General features: G+C 38.9%; 1 protein-coding gene across 1 annotated transcript; it reads left to right on the top strand.

Annotated features, from left to right (window-relative positions):
* Positions 1-11,233: 11,233 nt before the first annotated feature.
* On the top strand, positions 11,234-18,940 carry LOC116514135 (WD repeat-containing protein 11-like). Its single transcript, XM_032225598.1, has 4 exons — positions 11,234-11,388; positions 13,901-14,012; positions 14,589-14,742; positions 18,732-18,940. Exons 1-4 carry the CDS (start codon positions 11,303-11,305, stop codon positions 18,938-18,940), a joined length of 561 nt encoding a protein of 186 aa, XP_032081489.1. The 5' UTR covers positions 11,234-11,302.
* The last annotated feature ends 940 nt before the right edge of the window (positions 18,941-19,880 follow it).

Here is a 19,880-nt window from a genome sequence, read left to right as displayed (position 1 = left end):
CAATGAGTCGAATTCATTCCCCAGTAAGGTTGAATGAATTCCAGCTATAGAAATCCCTAAGGCATGGAACAATCAAGTCCCAGTAAGGAAGCGAGAGGGTACCGTATAGCTATGAGAGCCAGATGCCCCTTAAATTGATCATATTGGACAAGGAAATGGCCACAGCCCAAAACAGGTATAGGGGTCCCTTGATAGTCTCTCAAACGGCAGTGGGACAGCAGCAGCTGATGGCGTTGGAGGTGAGGAATAAGGTGGTGCCATGTGTCCCAGGACATAATAGATTTTGCAGAGCCAGTGTCCAGTGGTCACCCACTCATAGCCCACTCAGAATGGGCGTTCCGGAACGGCAGACAAAAGTGATGTGCCCCTTTTTCCCGCATCGGCGGCAGATGGCCGATTTAAATTTGAAGGTGGAACGCAAGGGTTTTCCACTGCAACTCAAACAGCTTCTCCAGTCTTTGTGCGAAGCTGCATTATTATACATAAGCAGTTTGAGGCGGTCGATGGCAAGGTCCAGATTTGATGTCATCTGCCTCACTCTGGTGGTGGACCGAGGATGCCAGAGAGGGAGCAGTCGTGGCAGTTGGTAATGGTGAATTTCTCAGGTAGATCTCTCGGCCATCTCTGAGGCACGTAAATGAATTGCTTATGGGCAAACCAGAAGTTTGGGAATGGACTTCCAGTTTGCTCATAGGGCTAGTTTTTCGTGCTCCAGAGGCTTCAGGGGCCTTCAGGAGGTCTCCCTGAAAGTTCCGGAGGGCAAAAAACGACTCTATGAGCAAGCTGGAAGTGACTTCCGATGTGTCCGTAGGGCCATTTTTTGTCCTCTGGATCGTTCAGGGGCCTTTCCTGAGGCTCTGGAGGGCAAAAAAAGACCCTACGAGCAAACTGGAAGTCACTTCTGGGTTGCTCGTAGGGCCGGTTTTAGCCCTCCGGAGCATTCAGGGGCCTTCCTGAATGCTCTGGAGGGCTAAAACCGGCCGTACGAAATACGTCCCTGAACCCCTGGTTTGCCCATAGGGCCAGTTTTTCACGCTTTAAGGAAGCCTCTGGAGGGTGAAAAATGGCCTCAAAAGGGCAAAATTATCTGGCCAGCGCTCGCATGCGCTCTGGCCAGCTGACAGGGCAACGCCTCGCGTGTCCTGATAAATGGCTCTCGGTGGAATCAATATTAATTCCCACCTTGTTTTGAAAGGCCTTGAAGATGTGATTTTGCCAGTGGCTCTAGAGAACCCAGAATAATATGGAGCGCATCAAGTGACTGTCCCAAAGGCGCTTTTTTAGGAGGCAACTGGGTTTTCTTGTTTTTTCTTTTGAAGACGTTTTGCTTCTCATCCAAGAAGCTTCTTCAGCTTTAATAGCCTAGTGGAGAATGGAAGGATTTATATTCCTTGCAGATAGCTGGTAATTTGCATCCTTTTAGAGGGTTGTTGAAGCACTTGGAAGTTTATCTGTGTCCTCAGGATCACCTAAGTAGTGTCCTGGTTCCTGCGGTTTGCAAAAAGCAACTTTGGGACAACCATGACCTGGATGACTGAAAATCTCTACAAAGATCAAGTAACTGGTTTGACTGTTGCGGGAGGGGCAGATATTTATTCGGTTTTGTATTAGGTTTTTATTTCTGTAAGCCACCCAGAATCACCATGAGTGAATTGGGCAACCATGTATAGTTTTATCAATCAATCAATCAATCAATCAATCTTGAGAGACCGCCTGCTGCCAATTACCTCCAATAGACCGATTAGATCCCACAGATTAGGCCTCCTCCGAATTCCATCCGCCGGCCAATGCCGGCTGGCGACCACCCGGAGGAGAGCCTTCTCTGTGGCTGCTCCGACCCTCTGGAACGAACTCCCCGTGGAGATTCGAACCCTCACCACCCTCCAGGCCTTCCACAAAGCACTTAAAACCTGGCTATTCCGACAGGCCTGGGGCTAAAGAGCCTTTGTCCCCTCCCTCGAATGGTATGGTTGTTGTGTGCTTTTTAAATTGTGTATTGTTTTGTTCGTCTTTTTATTCTTTATTTGTACCCCTTCCCTTGATTTGGATTGTGAGTCGCCCTGAGTCCCCTTTGGGGAAAAGGGTGGCATATAAATGTAATAAATCAAATCAAATCAATCAAATCAATCAATCAATCAATCAACTCATCTTTAATTCATCCATGTCAAAATATTTTTTTCCCAATTTTGGCAAGTATGCAATCTGTTTGCAGTGCTACATTTTATTGTAGGCAATTCATCCATCCTAATTAGCTATTGTATGCTGTTGCAGGCATACTTCCTTTTCTACAATTACTGATAGCTGCCATTCATGATCAGTCATCCTAGGCTTCCGGGCTGCCTGTTCTCTTCAGAAGGAACCTTCTTGTGTAATGAAAGGCCATTTTGTGATGCCATCCTCAGGCCTTATGTGGGTTGCTTATGAAAACATTGGCTTTTTGGAATAGAATACCCATTTTGCCTGGTTATTACAAGGAGAGAATAAGATTGGAAGTAAAGAAGCACTTTTTTTAGCTGGCCTACTTTAAGCTGGCTCTTGCATTATACTGGAAATTGTGCTGGAAATAGTGCTGGAAATTGTGCTGGAAATACTTTTTTTACTAGCAATAAAAATGGCTGTAAGCCATCTACAAGAAACGACTACAAATTATTTCATTTTTTTTCACTCCTGTGAACAGTTTTGTAGTCATTCTCATCTTAAAGGCTGCTATTACTAGATGGCATGCTATTAGCAATATTATAAATCACTTCTTATGTTCCAACAAAAACCCTACCACAATTGAAGGTCAGTTTTTATTCTGTTAATGGGATTCCAAACATGTGATTGATTTCTGAAACATAAAGAAAATAGACAAATTGGAAGTGGCACCATAAGGTTATAAATTGTTGCAAGGAAAGAAAAAATTACCAACTAATTTCTTTGCACATAACTCACCTTAATATATTGTCAGGGTGGCTCAATGATAAGTAGCTCAATTTATACAAGCTGACCGTTTTGATTTTTTTTAAATGTAACATTAAAAATGATTCAAGAATTTTAGTGAATATATAATTATTGTTAGAAATTACCAAACATTTTCCAGAAATGAATACGTGCAATTTTAAATTATTACTTTCTTTTTGAATTGCCTTTCATTGCTATGGCTGCATACCTGTGTTAAAAGTGGAAAGACACCTTGCACAAAACAATATCTATGTCCATGCAGTGTATAATACTTCTCAGAAGCTTATATAACAAAGTCAACACAAAGGGCTGTGTATCTCTAGACAATAACATGTTGTCTAGGAAACAGAATAATCCTATATTTTTTTTCCAAAGCAGCACTTTGAAAATATGTTTCTTTCTTTCCATCTAAAGGATTAAATCTGCAAATTACAGCAGTGTAGTATAATTCCCCAAATGACTAAATTTTACAAAATAGCTGTCACCTTGTTTTACACAATTTTGTTGAAGTCCAACTAAACAGACCACTCATCTTTGTAAACAGCTTATTGAAACAAGACCATACACAGAAGAGCAGACTCTGGCTCTCTACTAATTATTCATAGCATTGGCCAAAGATTGCCAAGAATCACACAGAAGCATGAGATTTCTTCTAAATCTTCCATAAAGCTGCTATGCTTTTCATATGTCTGATATTTTCATAATCTTCATTCAAAGGTCAAACCAGGCCTTTTCTATTAGGAACATATGACCTAATGTTAATGTTGAACTGGCTTTCAAATCATACAAACTTTGCTAAGTTATTAAAAAAAGCTGGCAGAAACTAAACAGAATTTTGTTTCTAGAGTTTAGATATAATTGTCAGCCCTTCTTCATTCAAAAATCAGGAAAGAAAACCACAGGACTCCATTGATAGAAATCAAGTGTACTTTTACTAATTATAAATGAATAGAAGCGAAGCTAAGCGAAGTCTGATTATTTAGGCGTGAAAGCAAATAATATATTGTATAATTCATTCCCCTCCCCTTGGCATCCCGTGGACAGTCCAATCATAATTCTCCCAATTGTCAGGTGTGAGATAACTTCGAAAGGCATCACCAGGATGGAATGCTGGTTCCGTTGGCCTTGGCGGGAAACACTCCTCCTTCACATGCGCAGTAAGGTGGACAGTTCAAACTCTAGAATCTTCCTCCAGCACAACAATGAGTCCCCTCCCAAATACCATGCCCCCCTCCCCGTTTCAATGGCAGCCGAAGCAGCAGCAAAGCGGAGACTGACAATAAGTTTCTTGCTTATTTTTTCTATCAAACTTAAAGTTAAAAATGGCAGCTACATTCACACTATACTTGCTCTTAGTCTAGCAGGAATATCAAACTGGTGGCCTGCATGCTGGATGTGTCACATTTAAGCCATGCCCTCCCCAGCTCCACGAAGGTGAAAAACATCATGAAACATCACATGACGGCAATGTCTAAAGGCTGAGAAGCTTTAATAATGGCAGCTGACAGACCACTGTTGATAATCACTCAATCTTCCAATGCAAATCACAGAAAAATGGTAAATATGTGAAAAGTTCTCAGTTCAGAGTAAGGGTAATACAATTCAACTGTGAAGGCAATAGATAAGTTACTCTTTTATAAAAGTGTTAAATGTATTAATAAGCTATGGAGTTCTTTCTGTTGCAAATTAAACACCAAATGTGCTTAGTAAAATAGAACTCTGACAACATGATGACCTGCTAAAACTGACTTCCTTTGAAAACAGAAACATCTGCCCAAGGCAGGGCCACAATTTGGTGAGATAGGAACATCCACCTAGGACAAAACAACAAGGAGACACAGATAAGATAACTGGGTTTCTGCAGGAAGGGTCATGCTGACCCTTTATAGTGTGAAATGACTTAAGAATGACATGCAATGTTTAGGGACTATAAATTGTGTAGCTTGAAAATGGTTTTTTTCTCTCCTTGTACTCAATCCATTTGGGAAGGCTCTAGGAGGCCGTGTTTGCAATCGCTTTCTCGTTTTTCTTAAATAAACTGATGAAAGAAATGTCCTTCTGGGTTTGGCTCCAAGTGGGGAAAAAGACACTGGAGACCTGGAGGCTGCTTGGAAAGATGGTTTATTGTTGGACAGGGCCACATGGCTTGAGCCCTGAACAGAAAAGGTGATCACATGCTTCAATGTTGGTGGAGAAGAAGAGAAGGGCTGAGGGAGGGGCTTGCTAGGCTTTTTATAACCTGTTCAGTCCCACCTCTCTGTTTCCTGTTCCTGTGTAAGAAATGTATTCTGATTGGTTGTCAGACTCCCATGGGGCTATGTAGGGGCTACTCTAAGGTGACCAGACGTCCCGCTTTTGGCGGGACACCCCCGCTTTTTGATGCATTTTCCCGCGTCCCGCCCGCTTTTTTAAAAGGCACGCTTTTTTTGGCGCTTGCAGCTCCCGCCCATCAGCTGCTGGGCTGGCTCATCGTTCTGTTCTATGCTACCACCTACAAATTTAAGCCAGCCCAGCCTGCCGCTCACTGATTTGATTGGCTGGACTTCAGCCAATCAGTGAGCTGGCCAACCAGCTCACTGATTGGCTGGACTCCTTAGCTGAGGACGCATGCGCGAGTCTCCATTTTATTTCGTCTTTGTTTTGGGCAGCTGCGCTTACTCACTGGTGGTGAGTAAATCATGTTTTGTATTGTCTAATTTGGTACCGTGGGAATCGGGAGGCGCTGGGCTGGGGAAGGAGACAGCCCCCTTGCGGAGTTCGCAGCCAGCCCCTGTGCTGCGCTGGAACGGGCGGCAAAACCTCTGGAACCACGTGGAAGTTCTCGGGCGGCTGCTCCCAGCTCTCCTGCCCTGGAGGGAGCAGCCGCCGCCGGCGGCGGAGGAGGAAGCAGCCCGGCGTCGCTGCTCGCCGCGCGCTCCCTCGCTCGCGGCCAGGCTTTGGTGCTGCCTTTCCCACTCTGTGCGTGCTGCCCAGACCAGACCTCTCTTCCTTCCGTGGAGTCCGTTCGTGAATCAATGGGATTCACCGCGGAAGGAAGAGAGGTCGTGGCAGCGGCGGACGCCAGCAGAGAACGTCCCCTCGCTTCTGGGCCTCCCCGCTGCTGTCCCGATCTCTCTTCCTTCCGTGGAGTCCGTTCGTGAATCAATGGGATTCGCCGCGGAAGGAAGAGATGTTGGAGGAGCGGCGGACGCCAGCAGAGAACGTCCCCTCGCTTCTGGGCCTCCCCGCTGCTGTCCCGATCTCTCTTCCTTCCGTGGAGTCCGTTCGTGAATCAATGGGATTCGCCGCGGAAGGAAGAGATGTCGGGGGAGCGGCGGACGCCAGCAGAGAACGTCCCCTCGCTTCTGGGCCTCCCCGCTGCTGTCCCGATCTCTCTTCCTTCTGTGGAGTCCATTCGTGAATCAATGGAATTCGCCGCGGAAGGAAGAGATGTCGGGGGAGCGGCGCCGCCAGCAGAGAACGTCCCCTCGCTTCTGGGCCTCCCCGCTGCTGTCCCGATCTCTCTTCCTTCCGTGGAGTCCGTTCGTGAATCAATGGGATTCGCCGCGGAAGGAAGAGATGTCGGGGGAGCGGCGGACGCCAGCAGAGAACGTCCCCTCGCTTCTGGGCCTCCCCGCTGCTGTCCCGATCTCTCTTCCTTCCGTGGAGTCCATTCGTGAATCAATGGGATTCGCCGCGGAAGGAAGAGATGTCGGGGGAGCGGCGGAAGCCAGCAGAGAACGTCCCCTCGCTTCTGGGCCTCCCCGCTGCTGTCCCGATCTCTCTTCCTTCCGTGGAGTCCGTTCGTGAATCAATGGGATTCGCCGTGGAAGGAAGAGAGGTCGGGGGAGCGGCGCCGCCAGCAGAGAACGTCCCCTCGCTTCTGGGCCTCCCCGCTGCTGTCCCGATCTCTCTTCCTTCCGTGGAGTCCGTTTGTGAATCAATGGGATTCGCCGCGGAAGGAAGAGAGGTCGGGGGAGCGGCGCCGCCAGCAGAGAACGTCCCCTCGCTTCTGGGCCTCCCCGCTGCTGTCCCGATCTCTCTTCCTTCTGTGGAGTCTGTTCGTGAATCAATGGGATTCGCCGCGGAAGGAAGAGCGGTCGGGGGAGCGGCGCCGCCAGCAGAGAACGTCCCCTCGCTTCTGGGCCTCCCGCTGCTGTCCCGATCTCTCTTCCTTCCGTGGAGTCCCTTCGTGAATCAATGGGATTCGCCGTGGAAGGAAGAGATGTCGTGGCAGCGGCGGACGCCAGCAGAGAACGTCCTCTGGCTTCTGGGGCTCCCCGCTGCTGTCTGTGGAGTCCGTTCGTGAATCAATGGGATTCTGTTAAGGTTACAATTGGATGTGTTGGACGAATCTTAAAAGATGAAACTTTTATTAAAACGTTTGACTTAACTAATAAACAAACTAATCCAACCTAAATGTAGAGGAGGAGGAGAAGAAGGGGGGGGGATTTAAAAAGAGCAGAGGAAAAAGAAAAGAAAGCATGAAGAAAACATAAAGAAAGGGATGGGAGGGAGTTTATGTTGAAACAGAAAATATTATATAAGGAAGAAAATGGAAATAACTTAGGAAGGAAGGAAGGAAGGAAGGAATTGCACTTAATATTGAAGGAAAAGAGAATGAAGGAAAAAGTATTGGAAGGATTGAAAGAAGGAAGGAGGAACAAAGAATTACACTTAATATTGAAATGGAAAAGAAAATATAATGAATGAAAGAAGAAGTATAGGAAGGAAGGAAGGAAGGAAGAAACAAAGACTGTTGAAACAGAAAAGATAATATAAGGAAGAAAATGGAAAGACGTATAGGAAGGAAGGAAGGAAAAAAGGAAGACAATGTTGAAATGGAAAAGAATATAAGGAAGAAAATGGAAAAAATTACAGGAAGAAAGGAAGAAATGTACTTAATATTGAAACAGACAAGGGAATGAAGGAAAAAAATATTGGAAGGATTGAAAGAACAAGGTTTTCCTTGTATGGGATTGATAGTGTCATTCTTAAATTTATTCCCCAAAATTTTTCCCATTTGTCTAGTTCAATGTTATAGCCAAAGTTCTGTGCCCATTTTATCATTGGTTCTTTTACAGTTTCCAATTTCCTCTTCCATTTGATACTTCAAGAGGAATTTGTATATTTTCCCTATCATCTTTCTGTCCAGACTTTGAATAATTTTATTCAATTTGTGTGGTTCTGTTTCAATACCATATATTTTAGTGTCTTTATTGTATTTAGTTTTAATTTGGAGGTAGGTTAGCCAGTCACCTTTCATATTCTGATCTGCCAATTCTTCAATTGTTTTTAAATTTCCCTGTCTGTCAATTAGATCTCTGTATCTTAGAATTTTGTTCCAATCTGTAAAATTTGGGTGTGTCGTTCTTTCTGTTGGTGATAGCCAATTTGGGGTTTTCACATAGTGGATTTTTTTGATTTTGAGCCATTGTTGCAGTAAAGTTCTAATTAAATGATTTTGAAAGTATTTGTGCGTTTATGTTTATCATTCATTCCATAAGAAATTATGCCAGCCTGCCTGCAGGTCATGGCCTTCTAAGATCAGAATTCTTTTATTCTTTAACTCAATCCAACCCTTCATCATTGTCATTGTTACTGCAGTTGCGTATATATAGGCTCCCTGTGTGCTTCCATCCATCCCTACGAAGATCTGCTGACTCTGCCTGCCTGCTGGTAAGTGAGCTGGGTTTTTTCTTTTATTTTTTTAATGTATTTTAAAATAATATTTTATTTATTGTGCATATGATTTTTAAAAATAGTGTTATTCTGTGTTGATTCTTTTTTAAAATTGTCTTAAACTATTTAAAAAAAGATTCTATCCAAAATAAATTGAAACAAGCCATTTTTAAAATTTCTATGCACAATACTTTGAAATGGACTCAGGAGTCATGATTGACACTGAGTGAATTTGCACTTTTAATAATCAGGAAGATACAATGGCATTGAAAAAAGTGACTGATGACCATTTTTCACACTTAGCGACCGTTGCGATCATTTTTCACACTTAGCGACCGTTGCAGCATCCTCATGGTCACGTGATCAAAATTTTGTTTGGCAACAGATTCGTATTTATGCTGGTTTCAGTGTCCTGGGGTGACCTTTTGACAAAAAAAAATTTTTTTATCAAGCCCCCCCCCCCCCCCCCCCCCCCGGTCAAGGGCGTCCCTCTTTTCCAATCTGAAAATCTGGTCACCTTAGGCTACTCTCTAGGCTGTGTTTTTAATCCAGGTATGGATGAGTTCTCAGATGCCATGTGGCCAGTTGAGTAAAGGGCCAATATTATCATGCTTTGCTGTAGCTGGAAAGCTGCTGGTGAAGTCTTTATTATGTAAAGTGGACTAGCTCGGCCATGTTAATGGCCCATTAACAGTGGGGATGGGCAGAAAGCTACAGGCAACTATTCTGTCTTTCAAAACATGTCTCTTTCTCCTCACATCCAGAGAATATTCTGCCTTTTCAATATTTCCTAGGATATTTCATTTTTCTGGGAGAGGGCTAGATGATAACTTCCGACAAAAGCTTTGAATTCTTAACCAGACTTGTTTCTGTATTGTGAGGATTAAACTATTTGGGTCTTACATCTCACAACTGTGAACTTATTGTGCATTTTAAGGATACTATGCAGAAATGTTCATGACATTAAATTCTTAAAAAACATTTTCAACTAATAAAAACTGTCATTTCAATATTAAAAATACCATTAATCTTATCCCCATGACATTTTTCATGACATTAAAATACACCTTCAAGGTTGGATGGCATAATCAAGGATATTGTAAGGTTTGTGAAAATGAATTGTGTGTGGTTTTGAAACTACAAGTTGTGAACCCTTCTTATGGAAGAACAGATTTTAACACACATTTTCTGTTTAAAAACACAAATATGCATTTAGTCCACACAAGCAAATATTTATTTTCATGCTTTGAAAAATCTGTCTTTGCTTTGGCAACAGGGAGAATCTCCAGTATCTCAAGCTGCATTAGAAGCCAGTGGGAATTTACAAGCTTTTTTGTCAACATTTGTTTCAGCAAGCAATCATTTCAGGGGCTTAAATTTTCATCCATTTGCATAATAGTCTTAATGTGAAGATCTTTCTCTTTTTACTGTCAGATGGAAATTCTTAAGAGTCCGTTCTTTTTTCTTCATGTGCAATATTTTACTTATTTTATAATTATTTCATACTTTCTTTTATAAAATATGTGTTAAAATCAGAGGTGGGTTCCTACCAGTTCGCACCTATTCGGTAGAACCGGTTTGTCAAATCTACTGAACCGGTTAGAAAAGGTTCCACCAGTGGACCTGGAAAGCAGGCAACACCTACAGAAGAGGTTCTAAAATTTTTTGAAACCCACCACTGGTTAAAATGTAAAGAATCTTAAATATACATATCAGTGGAATATATAAATTGGATGGATTTGTGATTCAGGGAGTCCAAATAACAAATATGATCCTTTTTAATATATATTGTCGTGCCCTATCACCACCATCTACTGTACTTTATCTCATGATGGAAAATGCTAATTGTGTTCTGTATAATTTATGACTGCTTACTTGAAACATTTATATAGTATACATACATACATAAATATGAAACCACAACAGATAAAACACATTGAACAGCATAGAAATAACCACTTATTGTATTAAGCAGCATTCCACCAGAACAGAACTTTCAATTGGTGACAACTACACTCCTTTTTGGGAAAGAAATGACTTTCAGAAAAAGTAATATTTCTCCTTTGGGACCAAAAAAAATTAAGCTGAAACCCAGTAAACATATCCTTTTATATATACTTGTTGAAGACAATCTGTGTTTATTAGTTTGGATTAGTAAAATAGCTAGCAAATCCACTGCTTTTCTCACAGGTGAAGAATTAACAAGACAGTTCTAATTAATTTCGAAATATGTTCATTGGGATTTATTCCAATTTGTGCATGATATGATTTTAGCCTGTTTGCCAGCCTGGATTTTCCCAATACAGAAACAATAACAATCTTAATGGTACAGGTGTGGCAAATCATGTATTCCCCCCCCCCCCACCCCGAATAACGGAAAGCAAAGTTTATCCTTTGACGGCACAAGCACAATTTATCAACAAGAAACAAACAAAAAATTACAAAACATGGGAATAGCTCTTCCGCTGAGCATGCGCAAAAGAATGGATTCAGGAGCCCGGACTGCCTCTCGCTGGTTTCGTTTTTCGTTTGGTTTCGTTTTTGTAAGCGCCGGCGGAACCAAAGTTCTGGAGCGAGCGGGGCAAGTCGGACCAATTAGGGACAAGGATTAACGGCGCCCCAACCGAGGAAGGTGCGTTTCCTGGATTTCACCCGTTGGCCGTTTTAATCCGCTCGTCCTTTTGTTTTCTTCTCGGCCATGCAGCCTTACATGGTAAACATCAAACTTTCGGCTCGGACCCTCACTGGGGCCCTTAACCCTCAGAATAGAGGAGCCGCAGACTGGTAAGTAGAGAAAAAATAGGAGACGTCGGGGACGGGAAAACAGTAATTTTAGGGTATGCATGCAGACGAGCTGTTAGCGAAACTGGGTAGAAGATGATGCTTTGGAGAGTTAAGAGGCAGATTTGGAGTTGTTATCATTATCATCATAGAAGTCCCATAAAGCTTAGTGGGATGTGCTTCCCTGCGTTTAGAAATTATTGTCCATGAAGTACTGTATAGGGCAGTGTTTCTCAACCTTGGCGACTTTAAGTCCCGTGGACTTCAACTCCCAGAATTCCCCCAGCCAGCTCTGCTGGCTGGGGGATTCTGGGAGTTGAAGTCCACAGGACTTAAAATCGCCAAGGTTGAGAAACCCTGGTATAGGGAAGACGTAAGGTGTTATAAATGTGACCAAAATAATGAGTAATATGTCTACGGAGATTCTCCATCCAGGTCATCGTTGTATGTCATCGATAAAATCGCCAAGGTTTAGAAACCCTGGTATAGGGAAGACGTAAGGTGTTATAAATGTGACCAAATTAATGAGTAATATGTCTACGGAGCTTCTCCATCCAGGTCATCGTTGTCCCAAAGGTGCTTTTTGACTCTTCTGAGGGTTTGCAGAATGCTGAACAACGCAAACAGTTGTTGCAACCTCTTCCAGATTTCTTGACCGAGGCATTTGGCTTTGAACAGGAGGATCAAATTGTGCCTTGGATAGAATTGGAAAAAGAAGTTAATTTAGGAAATGCTATTTATCATGTTACTCATGAGTATTTGATAAGTGAACAAGACAAGGTATTCTCTGCTGTATCAGCTAATGCAGTGTTTTTCAACCACTGTGCCGCGGCACACTAGTGTGCCGTGACATAGTGTAAGGTGTGCCGTGGGAAAAACACTTTATATATAGTCAATATAGGAACAGAGTTAAATTTTTTTAACATTTTCTAATGGTGGTGTGCCTCGTGATTTTTTTCATGAAAAAAGTGTGCCTTTGCACAAAAAAGGTTGAAAAACACTGAGCTAATGTAACAAATAAGGCAACTGGAGTTTCTGACTGTCTGCAAGGAGTATAAATCCTCCCCCCCATCCAGTCAGAGCTAAAAAAGCTTCTTGGGATGAGAGGCGAAACGTCTTCAAAGAAAAAGCAGAAAGTCCAGTTACCGCTTGAAAAAAACATCTTTGGGTTGAGTTTTATAGTTATTGTCGGAGGGTGACTTTTTTATGGTATGAATGACTTAATAAACCTATTTTGAAGTGAGGCATATGCTTAAATAACATAGCACACTGAAGAGACAGTGGGGTAAACCAGCGACACAGTACATTAGTTCTGTTAGAAGTTTTCCATGTGTAGGAAAAAAAGAAAAAGCGTCCTATATTTTTGGCATGAAAACAAGAGAAATGTGGAATGGCAGCTGAAAGTTAGATCAAAATCTAGGGGAGGAGATATTGCCCTTCAGCAAAATTTTGTTATTTTTAGTATTATATAGTTCCTTTTTGGTTGGCGTCATATTTATATAGCAGTCTAATAACGAAGCCTGTGAGATAGGCTTGAAATTCTTGATGAAAACTAGTGTAATGTTAATGATAATGCATAATATTTGATAATGATAATGCATGGTATTTACTTATTTATTTCATACTTATTTCTAATATATATTATCCCAACCCAAATTTTGGTAACTGCATATCAACAAGAGATAAAAACAAAAGAAAAATTAGAAACTATGTCAACTCAAAACAACTACATTGTTATCATATAGGTTCATTCCTAATATTGATGCACAAATGTACTGCTTTATTTATATATACATATATGTATATTTATAGTATTTTTTTAGTTTGCTTCGTGTATAAGCCTGCTTAAATTCTGCACAAGAATTTAAGATAGCTTAAAAATTCCTTTATAAGAATAACAGTACCTTTAAGTTTGTAAGTCCTGCAATTAAAGTGAAAAGGAAAGGAGACTTTGGATAGGATATTACAAGAACTGGTTTAGGGGTTCTAAAATAGTTGGCATTATGTTTGATGAGACCAGTTATGAAATTTTGAAAAAATGGTAACCATTGGTTAAAGTACAGTATAGTGACGGTGACAGTAACGGTAACGGTAACATGGTGGAGAAAGAAAAGATTTCATTCAATTGCCATGAAGCAAATGGTATAAGATATTATTACTAGAAGAATGTTGATGAATAAGAACTATAGCTTATACACTATTCCAGTTATTTAGCAGGATGTTTTCTGAAACTAGAAAAGATGTAATTGAAACACATTAAGTGTTATCCAAGAACTAAATACAATACAATACAATATTCTTTATTGGCCAAGTGTGATTGGATACACAAGAAATTTATCTCCGGTGCATAAGCTGTCAGTGTACATACAAATGATTCATGATTCATCGTTTTAATAACAAATAAGTATATTTCTTTTATTTGTCTATTCTGCCATTTCAGCAACATACATTTCTATGAAGATTCAGCAAAATGATTTTTTGTGTGTATTTAATATTAAAATTACTGTTTATGTAGGGGCTGGCAAGGACTGATTGCATATGGATGCCATTCTCTCATTCTGGTGATTGACTCCAAAACTGCTCAGACCTTACAGGTTTTGGAAAAGCACAAGGCTACTGTAGTCAAGGTACATTGAAAAGAATCATTAGAATGCTGTAAAAGAAGGGTTCTTATATCAGCAAAATTCAGTGATTTAGTTCATTCAGTTCAATGATTTATGAAATTTTAACCACATTTGCCATTTATTTTTACTTGTATTTTGCTGTCTGATTTCTTTAGAGGAGTATTCTCAATGCTAGTCAGCCACTCCATTCAAACATGATATTTTGTTTCCATTCTTTAGATTTCTGTTTTCCAATAGATAAACATTATGCAGTTTTACAATACATAAACCTCCGTGGATTATTTGGCAAGAAAGAAAGTTATAGAAATATTTTTTTAAAAAATCAATTTTAGCAGGCAAAGGTCTTCTGAGTTGAGAACTGATATAGATCACATTTGTGCCTAATCAATATTTTTAAAAAGCAATATTTTTATATTCAATTTATTTTATTTTTCAATTTATTATATTTTCCGCATTAAAAATCTATCAATGGCATAAACCAGTCTCTTTCAATTTGTAATGAACTTCACTATCTGAGATCCAAAAATAAATGATCTTAGGTGTCTTAAATGACTACTAGCTTTACTTATCTGTCTTAAGGTTAAATGGGCTAAAGAAAACTACCATCACAATATTGGATCACCTTATGCTTTGCGTTTGGCTACTGCTGATGCTAGTGGAAAAATAATTGTTTGGGATGTAGCTACAGGAACTTCTCGCTGTGAAATCCAAGAGCATACAAAACCAATTCAAGGTAAGAAAATTTCCATATTACATCATGTTCAGTAATGAATAATTGTACTAGTTAGAAAAATATAGTGCTAAATAGTTGATTTTTGAACTGTCATTTTTGTCAAAAATGTTATATATGCAAATTCTTTCTAATGTAGGAGATATACTTGGTAGAAGGCCCCTATTTGTAATTTTTGTTCTAGAAACTTTTTTAAAAAATTAACACTACTCACATATCATACTTTTTGTGGTTTTATTTCATATTGTAAAAGGTTTTTAAAACTTTATGTAAAATATACTTGGAAGATAATTTTCACAGTGAGTAGTATTTATTATTCAAGTTGCAATCTTGAACACTCTTATCTGGAAGTAATGTCTGTTAAAATAAATTTCTGAAATTATACTTGAATAACTTTAAAATTATTAAACTTATTGAAAATGTGTATAGAGATAAATACTATTTTCTAAGAAGAAAGTATTATGCTTGCATAATAACTAGATTATGATCAAAGTTATGAATGTATCTTAATCCTGTCACCTCTACTCTTAATTATTTCTCCTTCCAATATGACTCTTATCTATGTTCTCACAGCTTCTGTTAATGGTCTCAAATAATTCAAATTCTGGACAATATAACACACCTAAGATATCCAGGATTTATTCCCTTGGAATATACTTTGGTAAATAAATTAAATGAGCCAGTATTCTTCATATTAAGGAAAGAGACATAAAATTGTGAGGTGATTATATTGAGCTTTAGTCCTATTTATATGGCAAGTAATATCACATTGTTTTGGGCAATCTAAACATGTTAGTATTTCCATAAGGCTGCTTAGTTTTTAGGTTACAGTGAGTTACCTGAGTACTAAGGTTGATTATTTGATGCTATAAATCAGTAAATAATGTGTGGAAATTGACATCAATAACCCACACTAGTGTGCCTTACATTCTGACATTCATTTGTTAATCTGACATACCTTATAGAGTTGCTTAGATAATTCCAGTCTTGAAAGGATGGGAACTGGATCTAATGAGACTCATTTGTAAATTAAAAATTAAAAAAAACTGCATGGTTTAGTGATTAAACTAACTTCCCCTACCGCCAATCTATATCACAAAGCTATAATTTGCGGTAGAAATTGAGTGATGAAATACTATATATGCCATTGATACCTGAATAAAGAGTGGAATATAAATTGAAATGCATGCATATTTACAATTATTTAGCCTCCTCATTTAATGATGATTTCTTATGATGGCTTGCCTCTTTGGTTCACTGACAAAAGGGTGAATGACAAAACCGCGCCCGATTAAACCGTGACCAAACCGCAAGTTCTAAAGCGCTCCTACGAATGAACGCTGAATCGCGCCGACAACAGCGCGGCGACAGAAGCGCACTGTAAAACTAAACCTAACCTAAACGTAACGCTAACCCTAACCTAACCCTAAACCTAAACCTAACCCTTACCTTAAGTTAAATGGGCTTTCTGTCGATGCGCTGTTGTAAAGCACCCTTCTGTCTCCGCGCTGTTGTCGGCGCGTTGATGACCTCGCGGTTTTAGCAACACGCTTTTGTTGGCGTGCTTTTGTCGTGCGCGCTTTTGTCGGGTCACGGCCTCTTCTATGGGCTATTCTGAAAAGATATGTATGAAGGAATATTCAAGTAATCTGAAATATAATTGGCACTTTTAAAACATTACTTTGTTTTTATTATATTTGTTATTTCCAAATGCAGATTCTGCCACTTCATTATTGAATTAGTAAGATTAATTATTGAAAACAATGATTAGATGGAACTCTACCTTAGCAATAGAGCATATGGAAAATATCTGCATTTTTGTATCTAATACTTCTCACTTCTCATAAAGATGCTATAGCATCATTGTCTAGCATCCAAGAGAAGTTATGGAATGAGTTCTAGGTTAAATCTCCCTTCTACACTCCGCCATAGAATCATGATATTTATTTTCAACCAGATCTTTTGAACTGAATTAGTACTAATAATTATGTCTTTAGATATTTTTATCACCCGATTAACAACTATTCAGTTTATATGTCTTTAACATAAAAGATGATATATTGGAATTCTCCTGTAAAGCAGAAGCCAAGAGCAACTTGAATAAAAATAAATAATTGGATTGTACATTATTTTCTTTAAAAGTATGTTTTCCAAGTTAATGCCCTCTAATATTTGTCAGCTCTCTTGTGAGTTTTTTTCTTATTGCAAACTCTGCATCTCCTGCTGTTTTCAGTGCTATCCCCATTCCTCATTAGCTTCACAGTTATAAATGTGTTTTATTCCTGAAGTAAAATTCACAGCATCTGGGTGAAATGAAATTTTCAAGATGAGCTTCATGAATAATTGATCATTGTTTGCTAAGAAATTTTTAATGGCCTAAAATGGCCCAACTATTTTTTTTACTTTAATGACATTGCATAAGATGCTGTAATTGCATTTTGAAATTGATCTTGACTTTTCCCTGTGATAAAATTGAATTAGATGGTTATAATTCATAACTTAAATATAATATAGTGAGAAAATGGATGTCAGGTTTTTAAACTTGGGTTCATTATAATTGCTCTCTCTTTCTTCTTCCCCCAAGCACGCACACTGTTCATTTAATGACATCAAGATGTTTTCTTCCAATTATCTACAGTTTGAGGAAGACAGATTTTTTAAAAAATTCAGGCAAGAGTGAATAAACAAGTTGAAGACTACACCTGATAGAGAATGAAAAATGAATTATTGAAACCAGACGCAAAACTATCCTAATGAAAATAAAGGATGCAAAAAGCTTTAAAGAGTTGTGAGTTGTGAGCTCACTGACACACAGAGAAGCAAATGGAAATAGATAGGAAATGTAATTCAATAACTGAGCAGGAGTACTAAGAGTGAGAAAGATTAAAGTTTAAAATGGATGATTGCCAGTTGAAAGAGCTACAATCTATTAGAATTTGAAATTCTTCTCATAAAGTATCACCAAGGCTATTAATGCTGTACCTATGCATTTGATTTGTCCTATTCATGAGGAAGAGCTTGCTGTTACCACAATTGAACACTCATTTTTTCAATTTGGGCCAATGTTGGCTTCAGTTCATAATGTAATTTGCCTTCTGAAATATTAGCCAGTCTCCCTACTTTGCTGTCATTTGCAAAATTGATAAGTGTTCCTTCTACTCCATTTCCTTTGTCGTTAATGAATATATTGGATAATAGTTACCCAAATACAGAACTCCCAAGAGACCTCACTTCATATAGAACATTTTACATTGCTGCTTGCAATATTTGGGGATACTTTGTGCAAAATGTATCATCAAGCTGTATGGGCAAAATATTGTAGACCTCTGCAATTTGGGGGTTTGTATATAAACAAGACTGGCAACATTACAAAGATGGTTTGGTGGGCTTGTCATTGCAAGGGTTATTCAAAGAATATTAATAATACATAATGTTTGTTTACCATGTAAACAGTGATATTAAAGTATGCATTGTATTTTTTATTTAGTGAAACGTTGCTTTATTAATAGAAATGGTCAACTATAGAATCAGTTTGGTCTAGTGGTTAAGCATCAGGCTAGAAACCAGGTCACTGAATTCTAGTCCTGCCTTAGGCATAAAAGCCGGATTGATGTCTTTCGGGAGTCATGCTCTGTAGCCCTATTCACCTCACAGGATTATTGCTGTTAGAAACCAGGAGAAGGAAGGAGTATTAGCTATGTTGGCTGCCTTGAGGTATTTATAAAAATATTAAAGTTGGATTAGCATTAGATCCTCTCATACGAGATAGTAAGGGCAGTAAGGATCTCCAGCATTTTTGGTCTTGGGTGAAAACTTTAGTATCTTCTCATGTGATATTTAGACTCTTTAAGTCTTCTATGAGTGCTATGTACTTGAGGGCTTTGTCTGGTTGTGGTATAAAATAAGTAAAATTCATTGATATGGTTTACTTTAAAATCTGAGAAAATATTTTTTTATTTAATGACTGATAAGTCTACCTTCCCTTTTGGCAGACATGCAGTGGTTATGGAATCAGGATGCATCTCGAGATTTACTCCTGGCTGTTCATCCTCCCAATTATATCGTGTTATGGAATGCCGATACTGGCACCAAATTATGGAAGAAAAAGTTACGCAGAAAACATTCTTTCTTTTTCATTGATCCTTTTGATCCTTCAAATTTAACGTGTAAGTATGATATCAGAGAGCTAGTGGTTTTCTAATCCATAAGTATGACTATTGTTATTAATCATTTATTTGCTACTGTACATAACTGCAGTTGGCATAGAAGTTAATAAAAATTAGGCCAAAAAGCAATATAAAATGAGTTGAATGATCTGGTTATGACATTTTTAGAAACAGCTTGGAAACTAATTCTGATTTGAGCGTTGCTAGCTTGAAACTTATGTTAAGTAAATACTAATGCTAAATAATCTAGTTATTTCAATTCGTTTGATAAAATTTTGTTAAACAAAAGGATTGTTTTTCAGCTTCTAAAGCAGGCAAATACATGATAAGAACAAGAGCTTTGAATCTGCAATGCTCTATCAAAACAAATGCATATAATGCTATGCTGCTTTGTAACTTGACATTAGAACATGATTGGTCTAAAGAAGCTTCCGAATTGCTCAGATAATGCCCATTTATACCTATGGTTTGGTGCTTTGTTCAGTTGTGTTATTCTTATAATACAACAATTTATTTATTTATTCATTGATTCATTCATTTATTTGATTCATATATTTCTTTTTGGAAAGTACTCAAAGTCACTTTTAAAAAGGAAACAATATAAAGTATAAATGACAAAGGAAATGCAGAAGAGTCACTAATTAGTATGTTTACTCAAGAATACTTTCATTGAATCCACTGGTACTCAAGTATGTGGGTGTATTTATAGATAAGTGTATTGCAAGTTACAATTAAGAATACATGAAGGTTTTCAAAAGATAATGCTTTGTTTACCCCCACTTCACTTTGAAGTAACAAATAGAAAGTACTGAATTTTTTTTTCCTCGGTACTCATACAGCTGTGTGAAAAAGTCCTGCGTGCTTTATGGTTTACTGTTTAGGACATTTTTTGGATAGGCCATTGATTTTATGATATTTTATGCTAATTGCTATGTAAATATTGTTATGTTTAAATAATACTGGTGGCTTTTAAGT

This window comes from Thamnophis elegans, chromosome 10 (assembly GCF_009769535.1).
Source record: "Thamnophis elegans isolate rThaEle1 chromosome 10, rThaEle1.pri, whole genome shotgun sequence".
NCBI lineage: Eukaryota > Metazoa > Chordata > Lepidosauria > Squamata > Colubridae > Thamnophis > Thamnophis elegans.
The sequence above is the reverse complement of the archived record's forward strand: the minus strand, read 5'-3'. Positions and strand labels throughout refer to the sequence as shown.

Coding starts and splice junctions, on each gene's coding strand:
- LOC116514135 (XM_032225598.1), top strand. CDS start 11,303: ATGCAGCCTTACATGGTAAACATCAAACTTTCGGCTCGGACCCTCACT. Junction 11,389..13,900: donor AATAGAGGAGCCGCAGACTG/GTAAGTAGAGAA, acceptor CTGTTTATGTAG/GGGCTGGCAAGGACTGATTG. Junction 14,013..14,588: donor ACAAGGCTACTGTAGTCAAG/GTACATTGAAAA, acceptor ATCTGTCTTAAG/GTTAAATGGGCTAAAGAAAA.